This window comes from Clytia hemisphaerica, unplaced genomic scaffold, assembly GCF_902728285.1.
Source record: "Clytia hemisphaerica strain Z4C2 unplaced genomic scaffold, Clytia hemisphaerica genome assembly, whole genome shotgun sequence".
In the NCBI taxonomy this organism is placed as follows: domain Eukaryota; kingdom Metazoa; phylum Cnidaria; class Hydrozoa; order Leptothecata; family Clytiidae; genus Clytia; species Clytia hemisphaerica.
The window spans coordinates 1,312,798-1,333,157 of NW_027103510.1; the positions used below are offsets into that span (position 1 = coordinate 1,312,798).

Genomic DNA, 20,360 nt, shown 5'->3' on the forward strand with positions numbered 1-20,360 from the left:
CCTTAAGGTATGCATTTACAACAAGTTTTTTATACCCAGTGTAAATGCATTAGGATGTCTGGGGCTAAACATACTAATTTGACCTTTAAATCAAAAGTGGCAAAAGGGAATCGAAATGGCAACTTCTTTTATTCCGTGAAATAATCTTCAAATCTAAGAAAACAAGTTTATCTATTTACCCAATGAAGTTGCACATGATGATTTTTACTTTTGTTTTTTACCCATTGCATTTGCAGCCAATTGCATATGCAAATAACCCCATGATATTGCAAGGATATCCCTGACTGTCTATAGCAAAATTATTGGCATGGTTTGAGCTATGAGTTTGAATTTCCCACCTTCAAATGCCATTTGATAACATGGTCAATTAAGAATTTTTTTCTGTTTGTAGAATTCAATGTCATGTTGAATATAATTAAAAAACTCAACTGACTCCAGCATCAAAGCAACAATAAGAAATATTTAGTACATACATGTTACTAGTTATGCATTTGTGTATTATTGTTGTAATACTAAAGTTTCAATTGTCCAACATGACATTGTGTCCTTCAAACGGTCTTTTTGTTAAAGTAACTATATATCTACTGAAAGATGGAATAGGGCTTTTTCTCCCTGAAAAGTTATCTGTAATCCTAATATTGATAGTAATAGAATGAATTAAATGCTGAAAATTAAACATGAATTCAAATGAAAGTGGATTTATTGCACCCCAACATCCTTTACCTAAAGAGATTCAACAGATGAGCCATGAAGATACAATATGCAAGTATTGTGGTGTCAGCTACCTTATTCACAATGAGATGAAAAAACTGCAAAAGCTGCTAGAGGAAAGTCAAAAAGAGGTATATTGAAAATAGAGTTAATTATTAGCAGGGATCAGGGTGATCATTCCATCAAAAAGATATTTTGGACAAATTTATTTCAATGATTCCAGGTTTGCCATAAATTTCAATAAACACCCTTTCTGCTTAACACTCTGTTGAATACACGGCCTCCTTAAATGAAAAATCTCAGTAATTGCATTCCACCCTTTACGTAAATATTTTTTTCTATATAAACTCTCTCTACCAGGTGACTCAAAAATTCAAGCTTGGTGTTTTTGATAGAGCTTTTAGGTTAACAAAAAATTATTATTGTAATATCTTTTGTTTTGATTTTTAAATTCACTTTATTATAATTCACACTTATTTTTCATACTTGATCTTAAAATTTATCCATTTCATACTTGATCTTAATTTATCCAGATTTATCTGTTTGACTAAATTCCCTTTTTAATAAAAGTTGGTTGGTTGAGATTGATGACCGTTTTGGTCTCAGTATTGCACAGTATTGAAACTTGCTCATGTCTCATGAGTTATTAATCTTTTTCATTTAAATAACAATTTATTTTCCTTGATGCATTACATTTTTTTCTTGATAAGATCTAGATAATAGAGGTATTATTATTATTATTTTTATGATATCATATTTTTTAGGTTGAGAGATTGAAACATTTTGACCAAAGAGAAAATAATTTGAAAAAGGATTTGAGAACACTTGCAGAAGAGAAACTTAATTTGAACGATCAATTGGATGCAAAATCAATGGAGTAATATTATTATTATTATGAATGATTAAATTTTCCTTTCTTTCTATAAGAAGCTCATTCTTGTTACTTTGTTCTGCCTTCGCTCATTAATAGCGTATTCTGATATCTGTTGCAATTATTGTCTGTGAATGAAAATTGATTATTTGAATCAGATAAATAACTAAATTTTCTTTATCCATTTCAGGCTTCAATATTCCGAAGAAAAGATGTTGAAGCAGAATTTGGTTATTTCAAATTTGGAGAATCAAGTGACAACATTACGAGATGAGTGTGATGATCACAACAACAAGCTTTCAAATTTTAAAAGAAAGCTAGAATCAAGTTATGATAGTATTATAAAACCCCTATCATCGCAGTTAAACCAAATGAAAATTGATGTGAAAAGTTTTAAAGACCAATCAAATAGGACAATTGAATCATGTAAAAATCAATTTGTCAGTCAATTGGGAATCAACAACAGTTTAATAACACATTTAAAGAAGGAATTATCTTCAGTAAGTTTAATGTTAATTATATTGAATTTTAATTTTCATTTATTATTATACCATCATAGGCGGTTTTAGACCATGTCAAACTTATAAGAAGAAGAGATTTGTAATTGTAATTTCGTTGTCTTTTAACAAGCATTGCACTCCTTCACATGTTTCCGACGTACTTGCTCTTTTGTAAAGATTGAGAAAGATTGAAAAATTAACTTTCACTGACGCAGTCAGCAGGGACACTGGGCTTCATTATAGTGACCTGAAGACTGCCATGCGCGACCACGATTCTTGGCGGCAGAAGATGATGCTCTATTGTCTTAAATCAGCAAGTGACCACAATTTAATTTTTTTGCTCTTTTTGAAAATTTGATTGTATCTATAATTTATTCCTGTTAGTCTCTTGAGTCTTGTCTTTTCTTTATTTTCATGATACATTTTAGATGGAAGGGAAATTTGAGGTACAGTACTTAAAACACAAAGCTTCCATTGAGAATTTGAAGAAGGAAGCAAAAGAACAACTCACCCAGGTATGGTGTGAAGATCGTCATATTTTTAATTTTATTCATTCAAGTCTTTTATATTTATTTATTTATTTTATATTTATTTGGGAAACTCTATGATTAGAGGACTCGGCAGAAAGTATTTTAGGAGTTAGGCGTGACTGTTAGCCAAGGTTGGCCAAGATGGTTTGTCAATTAAGAACATGGAGTTCGATGGAAAATTGGAACTTGCAATTTTCAAATCAAATTTTGATGCTTTGCTTTTCTTGGAACAGAATGCACATACTAGATATCTTGGACATCACTTTTTTTGGCACAGAACTTTTGGTGAATGCTGGGAAAACACCTAAATTGGCAGAGTTTTTATTTTAGCAGTTGTGTGATAATTCAATAATTTCAAACTGCATATTTTGCAGAAAGATGTTGAGAATTTCGATAAATTCTTCCTTTTGAATTTAATTAGATTACAGTAAATTCTTCAGAATTTTAAAGAAATATTTTTATAAATGGAGAAGTTTTGGCCAGAACAGTTATCATTGTCAATTTTCTTTTTATTTAGAAACTTGGTGAAAAGGAACAATGTCATAAAAATCTATTGAATGAGGAAAAGAAGAATCTAAATAATCTGATAGATGGGGTAAGTTTTTCGCCTTCAATTTACAAAATGTAAAATGTGTTACAATTTCAACGAAATATATTTTTTGGTGTTTTTGCATTTTAATTAAATGCATACATGAATGATAGCAATCATTTTTGCCACGAATTTGTTAATAATGTCTGTTTTCCTAAAATTGATATCCTTGTTACAGCAAGAAACTCAAATAGCAACTATGAAGGATGAACGTAATGATTTGGAAAGAAAGATGCTGTCGATTGAGGTATTCCAGTAAAAGATTCTCGAGAACTGTGTTGCTAATTAATTTAAAAACCTTTATGGATTATAGGAAAATGTATTTCTTATGATTCTTATGACTGTTTCAAGTTTCTATCAAAGTTTTGTTGCTACTGTGTCTAGGGTTATTTCACATTGATTTTTCTGGATAGTTTCTATTCCATACATTATACAACAATTTTGATTTACTTATAATGTTAATTTAGTTGAGTGTTAATTAATTGAATATCAAAGCAATCGATATCATTCAAATTATTGATAAAGATGTTATGTGTGAGATATTCCCCAACAAAATTTATGTTATTTTATGTACTTGTTTTTTTAGAGAGACAAAGAAAGTGAGAAAGCGAAAGCCACTGAAATGATATCATCTTTGAATGTTCAAGTTGTTACGCTGAGAGAAAACTTACAAAACATTGAAAAATCAAGCCAAAAAGATGAAAATGTAGGGTGAATTTTTCTTTGGTTCTGGGAATGGTTTCAGATGACTTTACAGATAACTTACCATAAAAGTTAGTGTCAATAGCATACTACAGACATCAAAATTACTGTTTGTCCGAGTTTAATCCCATCATCCTTTGCATTAATTTTTGCAAGTCAATTACACTTTTTGACAACACAATAACTTGCACGCATTACAAATCAAGATGAAAAGGATTGTGGGATTGAATTTCGGTCAAATGTTGAAAGTGATAATTATGACGTTTGCTATTCTACTCTATTTTTTTTATTTTCTTTAGTCATTGAGGTCACTTTCAAGAAGACAACAGGAGAAGATCAACTCACTGGAGCAAGAAAGGTATATGTTAATAAAATTTTTGAAGGTTTTTTGAAAATCGCCTGGGTTTAAAATTTTTAAAAAAGGTGGCTAATACAGCAGAACTTTTAAAAACATTTTCCAAAAAATTATTAAGCGGGGGAGGGGGTAGGAATAAGAATGTCCTGGGTGGAAATTTTCTAAAAATTAATTAGTGAGAGGGCTCTTATTAGGTACTCGAGAGTATCACAAAACTATGCAACAGTCTTCAAATTTAAAAAAATCTAAAGGTGCAGCACTCTTTAGAGGTAGAGAGCACTACATCGCTTATTAAGGGGTAAATAATTCTTCAAGGGGTGTCAAGTGCTAAACTCTTTTTTAATTGAAAATTTGATACAATTTTGATTCACCGTTTTACAGAACACAAATGATAGAGGCTCACCAGCACCGCATACAACAACTAAGAGAAAGTTTCAATGAAAAATTGAAAGAGATCGATCGATGGCCAAAAAGAGTAACTTGTTTTAAAAGTGTTCTTACTTTGTTTTTTTAACCTTTTCTTCATGCTAATTCAGATTAAACGAGGCTACCTTAGGCTCTTGTTTTTCAAATCGAGATAATTTTCAACCAAATATAAATCTTATGGTTACGTTAGTCGTTTGAAGTGTCTATATGTGAATCTCCAAGCGATTTTAGGTACATAAATATTCTTCTGGTTTGATACCGACAAATCAACGGCATCCTGCTGGCTACACTCCTGTTGAGTCCGACAATGTATCAATTGCAACGGGCAATAAGCCGGTTGACAGTTTGCCAGCAACATTTGTGTAAATTGTATTCTTAGAAAAGGATTTGGCCTAAGGGGAGACTTTTTCCAGCAATCTGCCAGCAACAAAGAAAATATTTCATGTCCTTTGAATCGCTTGTATTGTCAAATATGGATTTGAAATTAACTGTAACATAGGAGCTGAATTCGAGGTGTTCAGTGTTGTAAATGCATTGGTTAACTTTCTAGATGCAGAATGCATTGCAGGAAAAAGAAAACTGTCTCAAAGAAGAACATCAACAATCAATACAGCAGTTAATACTAGAACATGAACAAGTATCACGTTATATTTATGTTTCTTTTCTTTAAAGTTAAGTGTAAAGTAGTACAAATTGTACTTAGCTCGAGGCTAATCAATATCAACTATGTTGTTGTATCAACTATTTACCTGTTATACTTCTTTATGATACGAAGTTTTGGGGTTTGTTAAGATCTTGATCATTTGTGTTTTACATGAAAAAGGCGTTTTGCTTCTTCCCAAACGTTAGATGTAAATTAGATCTAAAGCTAAAATTAAATTACCATGGATTTAAACATATACACCCTTTTTGTCATTGAGGATAATGAAGGGGTAGAAAACATGGTGCCAATAAAAGACAATCAATTTAATTAACACAGTTAATTTCTTCTCTTAGAAAATGAACGAATTGGAAAAAAGATTGAATGATCAGTTAAAAAATGAAAAACTAATTCACAGAGATAAAGAAAACAAGGTGAGCTGTAAATATTTCTCATTGAGTTACTATGAGGTGAAAACTTACAAAAATGTCGTGAAAGTTTAAAATGGGAGCTTCAAAAATATGTTTTTGTTAGTTTATTAAGAAAAAAGTTGGTAAAATCTCTTTTCCAGTTATTCAATCCAAAACGGCTTGTTAATGAAATAGAGTAACCCTTTAATCAATATCTACCCAGTTTGAAATTATGTATGTATTAGTTCATTAGTATTCTATTAGGGTTTCTACCAATCAATTTTCAATTATTTTTAAGTTAAACGCACAAATTACCAAACTGCAAGAACAATTTGAAAAAGAAATGAGAAGGATTCACCAAGACATTGACAATTTAAAGGTATAGACTTTTGGTAATGTTTACTTGCCAATAGAATTCACCCATTCAATGGCTTTTTATCTGAATGACGACAAAACGGCTGTGAACACTTCTCTACCATTGTTTGAGAAAACATCTTTCAACCCTTTAAATTGTAAGGAGACTCGGTTATAGATTTGCAGGAAGAAATAAAGTCAACGCTGTCTTTATATGTAAGAAAATCAATCTATTTCTTAACGAAGGTTTAGCGGTGCTTTATTTTAGGCTTTTACCTAACGATTGTAGCTTCCTTCTCCAAGATCTTTTTTTTTCTTATTCTTTTTGCTCTTTTTTTCACATACTCTATTACCTCTGGCGATATAACGTTAGTTCCTAGCGGGGGAGGGACTATATTTATGTTTAAGTAATGTTTTGTAATATATGTTTGTATAGTGTACACGTGTATTTGTTTGATGAATAAAAAAAAGAAGAAGAAAATCATTCCAACTACTTCAGACATTTTGACGTCAATTCGTTTTTGTTAAACTCTAATCCAGCCTCTTCATTAAGGTTTGAGGGATAAGTGTGTCTAACAATCTTCAGACCCGTCATGCAGCAGTGGTTTTAAAGGTAAGTTAGTAGACTTCTTTTAGTTTTTTGTTTTAGTTTTGTTTTTTCTTCATCTTTGACTATCACAGTGCGTCGACTTTTCGGCGTTGAAACAATTTCTTTAGCTTTTTCCTGATCGGTTTGGATGAAAAAGTGTAGATAAGAAAGTCAGAGATGTAACTTGTTGAATAAAGCATTGTCATCAAGGCTTTTTGCCATCCCTTAATATCTTTGTAGTCGCTCAGCCCATAATAAAAGTAAACGAAATCAGGTATAACGGTGAAAATGAGAAACGTTATAACGAGAAGGAACGTAGATAAGAACTGTTTTGAGGATTGTGATCGGCTGTTTGTTTGTTTCGAGGATTGTGAGTGGTTGTTTATATGTTTCGATGATTGTGATTGGCTGTTTGTTTGTTTCAAGGATTGTGATCGGCTATATGTTTGTTTCATGGATTGTGATTGGCTGTTTGTTTGTTTCGAGGATTGTGATTGGCTGTTTGTTTGTTTTGAAGATTGTGATTGGCTGTTTGTTTGTTTTGAGGAGTGGCTGTTTGCGGACTGATTGTCTGCAGGGTGTTCAGAAGTTGCTATCTTCCTGTTATTCATTATTTTCACGAATATAATATAAGCATAAGTCCCAATGGCAACTAAGATAAATAGAACATCAAAAGGCAAATAGAAATAGGTATCCAAAGTTTTCTCTGTTGGGTCAGCCATCCAGATGACGAAACACATCGATCCATTCAAAACAAATAAACCAATAACCAGCTTAACAGTACTACTGTAGCTCCAATAATAAGGGATATTTGATATTCAGAAAAACCTTCAGGAATCGGTCCAGTGTTAATGCGATCATAATTTCATACATGACAGTGTAGCCGAAGAATGTCCGAATCATCTTCAAAGGATTTTCATTCGGATATAATGCCCATCTTAGAGTTCCCAAAGAAGATATCGACAATTCACCAAAACTTAACATGATAAAGTACAACCTCTGTGTTTTATCTTCTTCTTCAAACTTTGTTATGATTAATAGAAATAATTCTAAAATGTGTACAACCGATGGTATCGTATACGCAATAACTGCACAAACCCGGTAGTGAGTCAACATCTTAAGTTATTTTCGTTGAAGTATTTTGCATTTGGTTATTTTGGTCTCCTCAGGTTTTAATTGATGGGGCTTAAATTCAATCTGAGAAGAGGGAGAAATATTTTAAGATTAACCACTTAATTTTCAATGAATAGTTTTCCAAAGCAGTTCGTTGACTTTCATCGAACAAGTCAATAAGAATCAATTATTAATGTCCCTTTCAGAAATGATCCCTGAAGTTCCATTTTTTAAAGGAATCTGAATCTATGTCTTTTGATTTTTTTAAACTTAAAAAAATAGACCTTTTCTGTTCAGTTTTAAGTAAAATTTTTATAAGCATCATAAATTTTTTACCAATATGATAGTCGGGTAGAATTGCATAACTACCCGGACAAAAATGGTTTAGAGATGAAATTTTGCACAGAGGTCCAGGAACAGGTCAGGAATCACCAAAAAAAAAGCCCGGAAGATGGGAACACCCTCAAATCCATAATGGCCAACAGTTGGTTCAAACATACTAAACCATATATTTGTCTGTAAGCCCATGATCAGGGCTACATGATTAAATCACCGACGTTCCAATTTATCCATCTCGGTAAAAATGCTGACGTCATCAAAATCGTCATTTTTTGGACTTTAGAGGTTATATTTCGGGACCACGTGGTTCAAATTTCAAAAGTGACCCCATTTTCTTTATCTACTCATCGAGAGGAATCTCCCTGTCTAGTGACATTTGACATTTGAAAACCATTAAAAATCAGTTATCAAGGGTTATCAAGATTAATTGTAGAAAAAAGTACCATGTCTGCCATTATGGATTTGAGGGTGTTCCCATCTTCCTGGGGGTGGGACTTTTTTTTGGGGGTTCCTGACATATTCCTGGACCTCTGATCTCTACACCATTTTTGCCCGGTTTTGACGGTTTATGACGTAATTCTACCTGACTATGAAGGTTAGACTAAGTATTAAGCTCAGCATATTAGCATATCAATGTTTTCTTTTGAAATGTTCATTGATCGAACGAAGAAAAGCTCACATAGCTACCAAATTGTTCGAGGTTTTTCGGCAAAACGAGGATTTAATGTGGAATAGCTCAGAAACTTGTCGGAGATGGCTGGCTTTTTCGGATAAGAGGGGGGTTGAGCTTTTAGAGGGGATTCAGTAAAATCAGGGATATTTACAAGATTTTGGATAAAAGATGTATAATTCCCGGGTATGCCAGGAATAAGTTACCTTCTTTTAAATAACGATTTAGAAGTTGAATTTCGGAGAGTCTTATACTTTTTTCATTGGAAAGACAAAATTGCTGATTTGGGATTCGCAGAATAGAAAAAAAATGTGTACAAATTATTACATCCTTATCTGTCCTAAACTTAGAACTCATTAGAACTTTCGTTTTAGGCAAGAGTGATAGATAGACAATGTTAATAGAATAAGTTATAGATAAATCTATTATGAGAATACCTATGGAGCTTAAATTTAAAACTGCAAATCTTTTGTAGGTTGATGAAAAGATAATTATGAGTAAATATAACATGAGTATTTCTTCATTCTTAAAACAATAATTGCACGCTTTTTTATAAGAATCGTAAATTTGGGTTGAGCCTGAGATTGTTCTTAAATTTATATTGTTCCAAACAATAGAGCTATTGTTCTGAGGGCCTAAATCTGAGACTGGTGCTCTTACATAAAATTTTTCTTATAAATAAGAAAACGTTTATATGAATAGAAAGTTTCTGTTAGCGTCGACTCCGTGTTCTCAACGTCCTCCTGATTGGTTTCGATGAAAAAGTATAGATGAGAAAGTCACAAATATAACTTGTAGAATAAGACATAGCTAGCGCAACTTGCATCCAACTTTCAAATCCTTCATAATTTGTTATACCCAAATAAAAGTATATCAGATCCGGTATGACCGTGAAAATTGAGAAAGTTATGACGAGTAGAAACGTGGATAAGAAAAGTTTACTTTGATGCGGTCTTTTTCTTTGGCTTCGTTTGCGATTTGTCTCCTTACCAGCAGTTCTCTGCGGTTGTGTTTCGGTGCCGGTGGATTGTATGTGGGCGCCTGTTGAATGTGTTGGGGCGCCAGTAGATTGTATGTGGGTTCCGGTAGTTGATTGTGTTTGCACATTGTTCGAAATATCGAAAGTGTGGACTTTGTTTTTCTTTCTTATCATTGCCAAGATGTAGGTATATGTTCCAACGGCGATTAAGAGAAACAGAATATCAAAAGGTAGACAGTGATAGGCGTATAAATCATCAATACTTGTCCCAGCCAGTGAAAGTGTTACAAATGTGATACAGTTGGCGGCACAAAATGCAATGACCAATTTCACTGTACAACTGTATGTCCAATACAGGGGGTATTTGATGTTGAGAAAAATCTTCAGGAATCTATCCACTGTTAATGCGATCATTATCTCATACATCAAGGTGTAACCCAGCCACAGACTTGCCATTCGTAGAAAATATTTATCAGTTGTCACGTCCAGTATGAAGCTTGTAGTTTCCATGATAGAGATTGATAATTCACTGATACTCAGCATAATATAGAACAGCCTTTGCGTCTTTTCTTCATCCCCAAATCGAGTGATGGTCAACAGAAATAAACCAAATAAGTGTAAAACTAACGGGATAGTATAAGCTACCACGAGAATAATTCCCTCAGTTCCTAGCATTTTTCTCAGAATGTACTTTCAAACAGCTTGTTCGTGACGTTCTGATGTACTTTCAAATAGTTTGTTCGTGACGTTCTGATGTTCAAAGTTTTAAATGTCCAGGAAGGCTCCTTCTTCTCGAAAATGGATAGAAAAAACAATTTTTTTATATTTCCATCTTAAGACTTTCATTTCCTCATTTATCATGTCGATTCATTATTTATTAGGCTTTCCCAAAAATCTTTTTTTTTCGAGGCGATCTGGTGGTGTATTTTTCGAGACAACTTCTCGTCTCAATCAATCGTCGAACTTTCAATTAGTGGTAAATAAAACCATCAATACGACTCCAATTAAAGCTCCTTAGATCTTGAAGATTTTTGCAAATTTTCTATTATTCATTTTTCAGACAGGTTTTATTTCCAGTTCTTTTGCAGTTTTCAGGGAAAATAGTGAAACCTGTTTTGACGTTTCTAACCTCTCGTTTTATGATACATGTATAAACAGTATAAGTGTTATGATAATACGATAATCTAAATAAGATAATACTGTTAGTTTGTGTTCCTATACCAATGTCTCTCATTTTCCTTTACATTATCCTACATTATCTTGAATTTAGTTGTCTAGCATGCTATATAGGGCAGTTTCTTGACCTCTCCATATTTATCAAAGACCATAAGTTCCACACAACCATATACCGCAAACCTACCGACCGATCACAACTACTCCACTACATGTCCAACCACCCGAACCACGTAAAAGAAGGCATTGTCTACTCACAGGCTTTAAGATACAATCTTATTATTAGTGATGATTCTATTCTCAAAACCGAACTGTACCATCTCATGAAAATTCTTATTGCACGGGGGTATCCTCTTCTAATCATCAACCGTAACATAATGAGAGCCCTTCAAATCCCTAGAAACCATCTCCTAAACATCAACCAACCACCTCAACCTCCACGTCAAATCCTTCCTTTAATTTTATACAACAATCGAGACAATAACATCAGAAATACTATCCTTGGAAAATGGAACATAATCGAACAAGACCCAACCCTCAACACTATCCTCGTCAAACCCACCACTGTTTACCGCAACAACACCACCCTTGGCACGATCTTGACTTCCACCGATGTTAAACCACGCCCCAATACTTGAACCTATTACAAACTCTTCTTTATAAAATTGTTATACCATATGCCATCAAGTTTTGAAATCTACGATAATAAATTTATTATAATCCTACTCTTATTATCACTATATTTTCTACGTACCAACCCTCGTGTTACTCCTTTATACTACAATTATTGTCTGCCATGGTTTCCTTCTCACAATCTTAATTAGCTTTCCTACTAATGATGATCTTGGATAGTCACTTACACACAGTTCTTTATGTCACATTCGACTTTCATTATTAGTTCTTTACTTCTCCTAGATCACTCTCCTAGTTTTCGCCCCTGCGCACTTCGACCTTTTGGTCTGATGGTTCTTTCCATAGACTCCCACCGCAATGCTCTCGGTTCGAACCCCATCTGATTCCTCCACTCTTATCTTTTATGGATTTCTTCCTATTCACCAAATATTCTCTGTTTCCCCCGTCTTTCATCCCCCTTATTCATTCTATCCACCCTTCTACATACCTTCTTTACCCCCTAGCTTTCCACTAATTCTAGATTTTCCATTTTCACTTTCGTTTTCCCTTCACCATCGAACACTACCTTCTGAAACTCCCTCTTTCATTCCAACTACACTAATTATATCCTTATGGACCCAAAGAACGCATTTCCTATAACCTCTATCTCATCTCCTAGTAATCCACATGGATTATTCAACAAGTTTTAATCCAAATTTACTTCATAATTATTACATTTTGAAATCATACTTTTCCGGTGGTCAAAATAGGCTTTTTTATTACCACTTACTTAATGACTTAAATCCATTATCCTGTTCTTTATCATTCTTATAGCCTTAGAATAATTTTTTTTGCCCTAAATATTTTTCAAACTATTTTCCAAAAAAAATCAAAAATTTTTTTGAAAAAAAGTCATCACGTGACCGAAAAATACGTCATCAAAATTTTAACGAAAATTTGAAGTTGGTATAATGCTTAAAGCAACATTTCCAAACGATAGATCTTGACGAGTTGTGCTTAAAAATGGGGTCACTTTTAATTTCAGCTTTTGATTAACTCAAGAAATTTAGAATTAAAGGTATGACCATATATGGTAAAAAAACGGATTACAGAGTTTAAAACTGTATGTTCCCGATATACTTAAAAGCTGAAAACTGACATGAAGGAAGTTATGGTTAAAAGGAAATTTTCTATCTTAAGACTTAGGGAATTAAGGCTTTTAATTTTCTGCTAGGTCTGATTTTTTACTAAAGACGGGGGTAAAAATGATGGTTTTCCGTTTTTGAAAATCGGGAAATCGGGAAATCGGGAAATCTAAAAATTTTCAAGACAAAAATTTTTCTTTTATTATTTTGAATTTACTTACCAAGTTTGAAGGCATTTTGATGATTCTACAAGGCTCTGTAAACCTAAACATAATTCGCTGTGTGACGTCACAGGCTAAGTCTATGTGGCCACAATACAGCTACTTTTAACCACCGTGGCAAGGCGCCGGTGAGATGGTCACCGATTGCGCGTCGCACCGGAATGAATTGGGTTCAAAACCCACTTCTGTCATTCTTTTTTTCTCTTCATAATTTTCATAACTTTTTATGACCTAACATCTCCTCTCCATTTTGTCCTTTTATTGCCCAAATAAGCCGCTTAACTCGAATTCAGATCTCTCACACAAAGCTCCGTCCTCCCCCCATTACCTATTCCTTTTCCTTCTTTTTACACAAGTTGTTACTGAAAACCACTTTTACTTCCACTCTCAATTCCACTTTCACTTTCGATTTCACTTTCACTTTTCCGAACTAAAAGATACCCTTCCAACGTTTGGATATTGAAGCCCTTCTAGTGCAATTTCACTAGACTACCAGTTCCTCCATCGAAAATTTTCATTCCTTGACTTCAAGAATCTCAAGACAGCTATTGAATTGAATTGTATTGAATCTCTTCAAATTACAAAATTTTCACAATCTTTGCTACTCATCCTATTGGATTTTTATCGTTTTCACTGTACTTTCATCATCATCCTGACTTTCAAGATCCTCAAACCAACATCAACATTGCTCACTTCTCAGTCTTCAGACAACTTCACTGACAAAGTAAGCTCTTTTTCCTTTTATTTTTCTTCTCACATCACTGTTTCTACAGCTACACCTATGGTACTGCCTCAACTCTGTCCCAGGTCAGACACTAGGTCTGTATACCTTCAGTTTTCCAGGGTCTAACCATGACTGAAATGTGATCATAGGTTTATTGTGGAAATTTTCTTTTGCTGGCTTCACCTCGATTGACTGATCTTATAAGATGTAGAGATTGTATAAGTTTGTTTGACATGTACATGGGAGGGTCCACCTCACTATAAAGGGTGGGATGGTACTGTTCCTGTGATTTAAGGACGGATGGAAGATAGGTTGCATCTTTTGGATCCAGGATGCACCCTATGTTAGGATTGACAGGTGGCCCCGGCGGCCCAGATGGCGCTTACTCTTGGACCACACCTGACCATAGGTAGTCTCAAGTAGATTATCTTCAATCCGACTAGACTATTTGTTCTACTTCCATACCTCCACAGTCTAAAGGTATTATACAGACTAAAGGCTCACTATTCAAAAACTTACACAACAGGAATAGGCCCGTCCTTCTTGGGGTTGGATCACCTATCGTTGGTTGTTTGTTGTTTCCGAATGTCAGTAGTTTTGATGTAGATGAATTGGGTTATATATGGGGCACCTTCCATTCAACTAATTGTGTACCTATCATGGCCTCTTATTCTAACAGCACTATCAGTTATTTCCTTCATATTTCTTCACGTTCAAAAACGAAATGCTTTCATTTTTCACCACACTCTCCTCTAAAATTACAAAATAAGACTTAGTTATTTTCCTTTAAAAATACACAATGGACAGTTTGCATTCTACCTGTCATGGTCTCCTGTTCACATTGCACTATTCCGTTATCTCCTTCATAATTTTCCATGTTCAAAAACGATATGTTCAATTACGAATGATCACAAACTAATAAAAACTTTTCATTATTTCTCACTAAAAGTCTTACTCACATTTATCATAACTCTAATTTAAATTTCACATATTCAATATTTTGTAGGCTCATCATGCTAAAACGAATTATTTATTTAATGATAGATCTCAATCTCATATCATCTTTGAGATTTCTCGACCACATGCTAAATTATGTTTGAGTTGTCCACAAGCTCCTATGCTCTCAAGGTTCCAAATACTAAAACGATATATTTAATTATGAATAATCATGATTTGCATAGCAAAATATTTTTCATACTCCATTACCATATTTCTCGCTAAAAATATGCAACATGACCCAAATTCATCTATCATATTTATGGATTGATGAACTTATGAATTGACAAGTTTGACACATTTTCCTTCAAAAATCCGCGATGGCCTTTTTCATAATATTATTGCCTTCTCACATGAATTTATTTTTTTACCACTCCTTCCTCAAAAACACAAAATAAGTATCAAAAATTATACACATTTTCCTTCAAGAATACACAATCGATAGTTTTCTTTTAATTGTCTGCATTACTACGTAATTTTTCAAAAATCTAAAATAGTGGGTTTCAGCCGAACTAACATCTTACTAACCTATAACCACTTTTATCTATGACAACTACTCTAGCTTTTCTCGATGTGCACGACCCGTAAACCTCATAAATTTCGGTTACATGCAGGATAACCCCTTCATGATACCGGTTTTTATGATGGTTTTTTTAATGCATGCTATATAGGGCAGTTAAAAATATAACGTTTTTATTAATAAGAATTTCGAAAGCTGGCCATTGAAATGAAATATATATTTTTCTTTTCAAAGATAAAGCTTTAACACTTTAAACAAGAAAACTGTTTGTAAGGTTTTATTTTTAATCAACTCCTGCCAACTCCCTTATTAAAAAGTCATTAAAAACTTAATTACATAAAATTACGTTATGAACTTTGAAAATACGTTAATAAAATATCAACCACCTCTCTTTCCTTAAATAGTCTTCTTCGCAAAACTTTTTCAATTTCATTCATTGCGATTTTCAAATTGTAAGATCTAGGAATAGTTAGGGTACAAAAAATTTATAGCATACCATCAGTAATTTTTCCTCGATCATGCAAAATGTACACTTAAGGGGAGGAATATGGTATGCTTAAAATGAAATTAAACCAGTATTTTCTTCTTAACCTATACAATTTAGATTGTTTTGAAAAGGTTAGGTTTTGGTCAACCTTGTGTTTTTATAAATGTATTTTTTATCAACTTTCAGATCTCAAAATCTACTGAAATTTCAAAACTTCAGACTACCATCAAAGAGCTTCAACAAGAGTTACAAGAAACAAAGACATCTCAAAAACTCACATCACAAAATCAAAATAAAGTTTCTTATTATGAGAGCATCTTAGAAGATTTGAAAGTACAGCTGGCAGAGAAAGAGGCTCTGGTTAATTCAAAGACCAATGAGGTTTGTCAAACTTACTTGATAAGGTTTTCTCTTCTAAAAAGTGGGAAAAATATATAAACTACATATTATGAAGTATACGAAGTAAGGGCAAGACCCTCAGGATCTGTGAAACAATTCCCAAAGCGGAAAAGAGTTGAGATTGTTTTGAGGAAAATTCAACAAATTAGACCATCACTAATGGGCTTTTCCAGAAAAAAATTTTTACCCCCACTGTTGAGGATATTGATTTTTCGAAGTATCGATATCCTACTTTATTAGTAAAGATATCCACTCTTCAAAATATGCTCAAAATATCTTCAAAATATCTTCAAAATATGCTCAACCCTGCTCTTATAAAGATATCGTATTTTTGGACCTACCCCGGTGGAGGTCCTATAAATTAACCTGTGTTTGTTCGTCCGTTCGTTCGTTCGTTCGTCTGTTACCAACTTTTCTCAGGATTGAATCATAGGAATCTTTTGATTTTTGGTACAAAGGTGCAAAATGGTGGTGGCCAAAATGTGACTGAGCCCGATTTTCGAAAAAAAAATTTTTTGGGCCAATTTTTTAGACTTTGTGAAAAATTGGGTCATTAGTTTTTTCTGATCTTTTATATGAAAGTAGAATACCATCATAGGTAAAAGATGGCTCAAGCAGATTTTTGCAAAAAAAATTTGTTGGCTCAAAAAACGCATGTTTATCTATAAGAATCACTATTTTAATAAGCATACATCAATGTTCTTAGTCAAATTACTCAATTTTTTTATGAGATAGATGTTTTTTTTGCTCATGAGGGCTTACTTTTAGAGAGTATGTGTGTTTAGACATGAAATTTTGGTTGCCCTTAGCGTGTTTTATAGAAAAACTGGCCAAATTCGATATTTTTTTATAAGCACATTATCAATTACTTAGGTATTAGCTTTTCTCGAGATTAGCTCTTTCATTCTTTATGATTTTTTGCACAAAGATGCATAACTTTAAACCCTTAAATGTGACGGAGCCTGATTTTCGAAAAAAAATGTTTTTGGGCAAATTTGGGCCAAAAAACGGCTAAAAAAAGGGTTTTTTGGACTTTGTGAAACATTGGATCATTGTTTTTTTCTGATTTTTTACATGAAAGTAGGTAAAAGATAGCTCGAGCAGATTTTTGTAAAAAAAAGAATTTTTCAGCTAAAAAAACGCATCTTTATTTATAAGAATCACTATTAATAAGCATACATCAATGTTCGTAGCCAAATTACTCAATTTTTTAATGAGAAAGATGTTTTATTTTGCTCACGAAATTTGAATATGAAAGATTATTTCAAGAGCATGAAATTTTGGTTTCTAAACGTTTTTTTATAAGAAACAAACGACTAATTTTAATAGATCGTCACTTTTTCTGTTCTGAATGATTGTTTAACGGTCATGCTCACGTAGATATCAATTATATTTGTTAAATGCATAACTAGGTAGGTCCATAAAAGTATCACTTGTTTAGTTGAAAAGACACTTTACCCAATCGTTAACCCTCTGGATATCCGATATCCTCAACAGAGCACAGACTATTTCTGGAAAAGGCCAATGTAGCAGTCCCTATAAGTTAGCCTTGTCGGTATTTTCTCACCTATGATAGTTTATAATATTTTACTTTTTTTCAATCACGTTAGATCCAATCTTTACGTGAATGCGTTCGCCGTGAGTGTGAAGAACGCTACGAACTTACGGAAGCTTTATCCAACGCACGTACGGAACTCTTATCCATACAACGTTTCTCGTCTCCATCAACGTCCTCAGAAAATGCTTTCGCGTCCAGGAATTTCACTCAAAGGGAAATTGTACCAACGCCCCCTTCCCAAGGGCGTAAGAGTTCACTTTCAGGAGCTCAGTCACCTAAGAACTCTGTGACGTCATCACCTGTTGGTTTAAGCCAATCAGAGACGAGTTGGAACCGCTGGCAAAATAAAAAAACCAAATCGAACAATCATTATAATGCAAACAATAAGAAGCCCTCTTCGCAAGATTCCTTTAAAAGGAAATTGAATTTGAGTTTAAAAAATAGTTGATACCAGAATCATTAGAAGAGTGCTAGTGGGTGTGTGGTTTGGTTGGTGAAATTTTTAAAAGGAGATCCTTTGACAGAACAGAATTTCAATTGCATTTTTAAAGACTTTCTCTGGTTTTTTTATTTTCTCGAGACCCATGTATGCTTGAAAAGATAAAATCGTTGGAAAGATATTTTCAAAAATTGAAGCATAGCTTTTATTATTATCACTAAGTGTACGATGGGTTGAAGGGATAAATTTAGTCACGTGTTAATAAAATCTGTGTATATTAGAAATTACAATTTTATATTTTAAGTTATAGATAGATATTTTAATGATTATACTTTTTATTCATTTTCAAAAAGATGTATATAATATTTTTCCATATTTGGCGCTGTAATTTGTGCATGATACGTTAATTTCATTCGCCAAAAAAATAAATACACCGTAAATTAGTTCAGGTTGTTGCTAAGTCTTTGTCGAAAGCATCGCACCCATTTCATCAACTTCCTTCTGATCGGTTTTGATGAAAAAGTGTAGATAAAAAAATCACAAATGTAACTTATGCAGTATAGAAAAGTGCAAACAATATGAATCCAATTTTGCCAGCCTTTGTGGTCTAATAAAAAGTAGCAGAGATCTGGCACCACATTGAAACAAGAAAAAGTTATGACTAGAAGAAATGTTGATAAGAATAGTTTATTCTGCCTCAAAATCATCGTTTTCTCTTTTGTAGTTGTCGAAGATGTTGGATGTTTAGAATCCAGTTGTTTTTGTGGAAACTGAAGGTGTCGTGTTCTTCGATTTATATGAATTTTGATACAGATGTAAGCATATGTGCAGGTAGCAACAGTTAGAAAGAGGAGGTCAAATGGTAGAAAATAGTAGGTATACAGATTATCAACACTGTTAGTTAACCAGAAACAAGAACACATCATACCATTCAGAAAGAAGAAGGCAATAACCAGCTTAACAGTACGGCTGTAGCTCCAATATAAGGGATATTTAATGTTGAGAAAAATCTTCAGGAACCTATCCACTGTTAATGCGATCATAACTTCATACATCAAAGTATAAGCAAAGAAAGTGATCAAAATTTCGATATAGTAAACGAAAGTTTCATGTGTTTCGTAGATAATCCAACTGGTCATTTCCCCTACAGCAATGGTCAACTCACCCAGACTTAACATGATAAAAAAAAGTCTTTGTGTCATTTCGTCGTCATCAAATTTTGTGGTGATTAAAAAAAATAAACCAAAAGCATGTAGAATGGAAGGGATTCCGTAAACAGTGGCTCCTAATGTATCCATTTTGAGAGATTGGTGTATCGATACTCTAATCAACATATGCATATAAGTCGAAGTTTTGGTCGGTTTTGCATCAGTAAATGTTCCACTCAATGTCTTGGTAAACTTCTTTTGTTTTTAAAAGCTCAAGTGATTTCACTTGCGACACGATAAATTATTATCCTAATTTGAAACTTTGGGTTGTTCGATCAACTTTTTATCCTGTTATTCTTTGATAAATTAATATTTTCAACTTTTTTTTGCCATTAGTTCAAAAACTGTCAAAATATATTCTTTTCTGAGTACATTTCACTCACTTTAAGAGGTCGTAAAATGGCTTTGTTTCCTTGTTACTAGTAGCAACTTTTGTAATCACCAGCCTCTCTCTCACTTATTTATAGCTTTAAATTATCCTAGCTCTGGGACATCTTTTAACAACTCCTTCGGACTTTTTAAAAATAATTAGTCTTACTTCATTTTTAAAATATTTTCAGTCACATAGTCCAACCATGTAAATAATAATCTAGACGTATAATTACATTTGGGAATTGAGTTGTTACTTCTGTTTAAAGTTGCATAATAGTTTTTTAAAATTTGATGTTTTTTTGCAGTTCTACAGTTTGTTTTCAACTAAATAAATACAGTTTGGTTTAGTTCACAGAAAAGTATCCTACAACAAAGCAAGTATCCCATGCTCAAACACAGGAATAATTATAAGTCCTAACTGTTTGAAAACGATTGACATTAAATTTGTACTCGAACTGTTTGGATTTAGAACTTCAAATGCTGATATTTCTTCGTTTGTTTGAGTATAAAACTTGTTGTAGTTAACTGTATCCAAAGGTATCGATCGTCTTCGTCGAATGCGACTTCAAAAAATGGTCTATTTTTTGCCCAATTCTGTATAACGTGTAACCCTTGTTAAATCTTCGAAAGTAGATTACATTTACTGACAAATATATTTGAGAAAAACAAAGGATCTTGCCTCAGAAATTAAGAAGCAAGATCTTCGCCCCCCTTTTGAGTCACACTGT

General features: G+C 33.2%; 1 protein-coding gene across 1 annotated transcript; it reads left to right on the plus strand.

Annotated features, from left to right (window-relative positions):
• The first annotated feature begins 643 nt into the window (after window positions 1-643).
• On the plus strand, window positions 644-18,521 carry LOC136799106 (putative leucine-rich repeat-containing protein DDB_G0290503). Its single transcript, XM_067055792.1, has 14 exons — window positions 644-842; window positions 1,476-1,588; window positions 1,773-2,082; window positions 2,511-2,597; window positions 3,130-3,207; window positions 3,380-3,448; window positions 3,788-3,907; window positions 4,203-4,261; window positions 4,640-4,733; window positions 5,235-5,321; window positions 5,681-5,758; window positions 6,033-6,113; window positions 15,843-16,037; window positions 17,666-18,521. The coding sequence occupies exons 1-14, from the start codon at window positions 678-680 to the stop codon at window positions 18,059-18,061; spliced, it is 1,932 nt and encodes a 643-aa protein (XP_066911893.1). The 5' UTR covers window positions 644-677; the 3' UTR covers window positions 18,062-18,521.
• The last annotated feature ends 1,839 nt before the right edge of the window (window positions 18,522-20,360 follow it).

What these genes read in the sequence shown, in the direction of transcription:
- LOC136799106 (XM_067055792.1), top strand. Translation starts at nt 678, where the DNA reads ATGAATTCAAATGAAAGTGGATTTATTGCACCCCAACATCCTTTACCT. An exon ending in CAAAAGAACAACTCACCCAG is followed by an intron (nt 2,598 to 3,129) that starts GTATGGTGTGAA and finishes CTTTTTATTTAG; the next exon opens with AAACTTGGTGAAAAGGAACA. An exon ending in TCGATCGATGGCCAAAAAGA is followed by an intron (nt 4,734 to 5,234) that starts GTAACTTGTTTT and finishes TTAACTTTCTAG; the next exon opens with ATGCAGAATGCATTGCAGGA.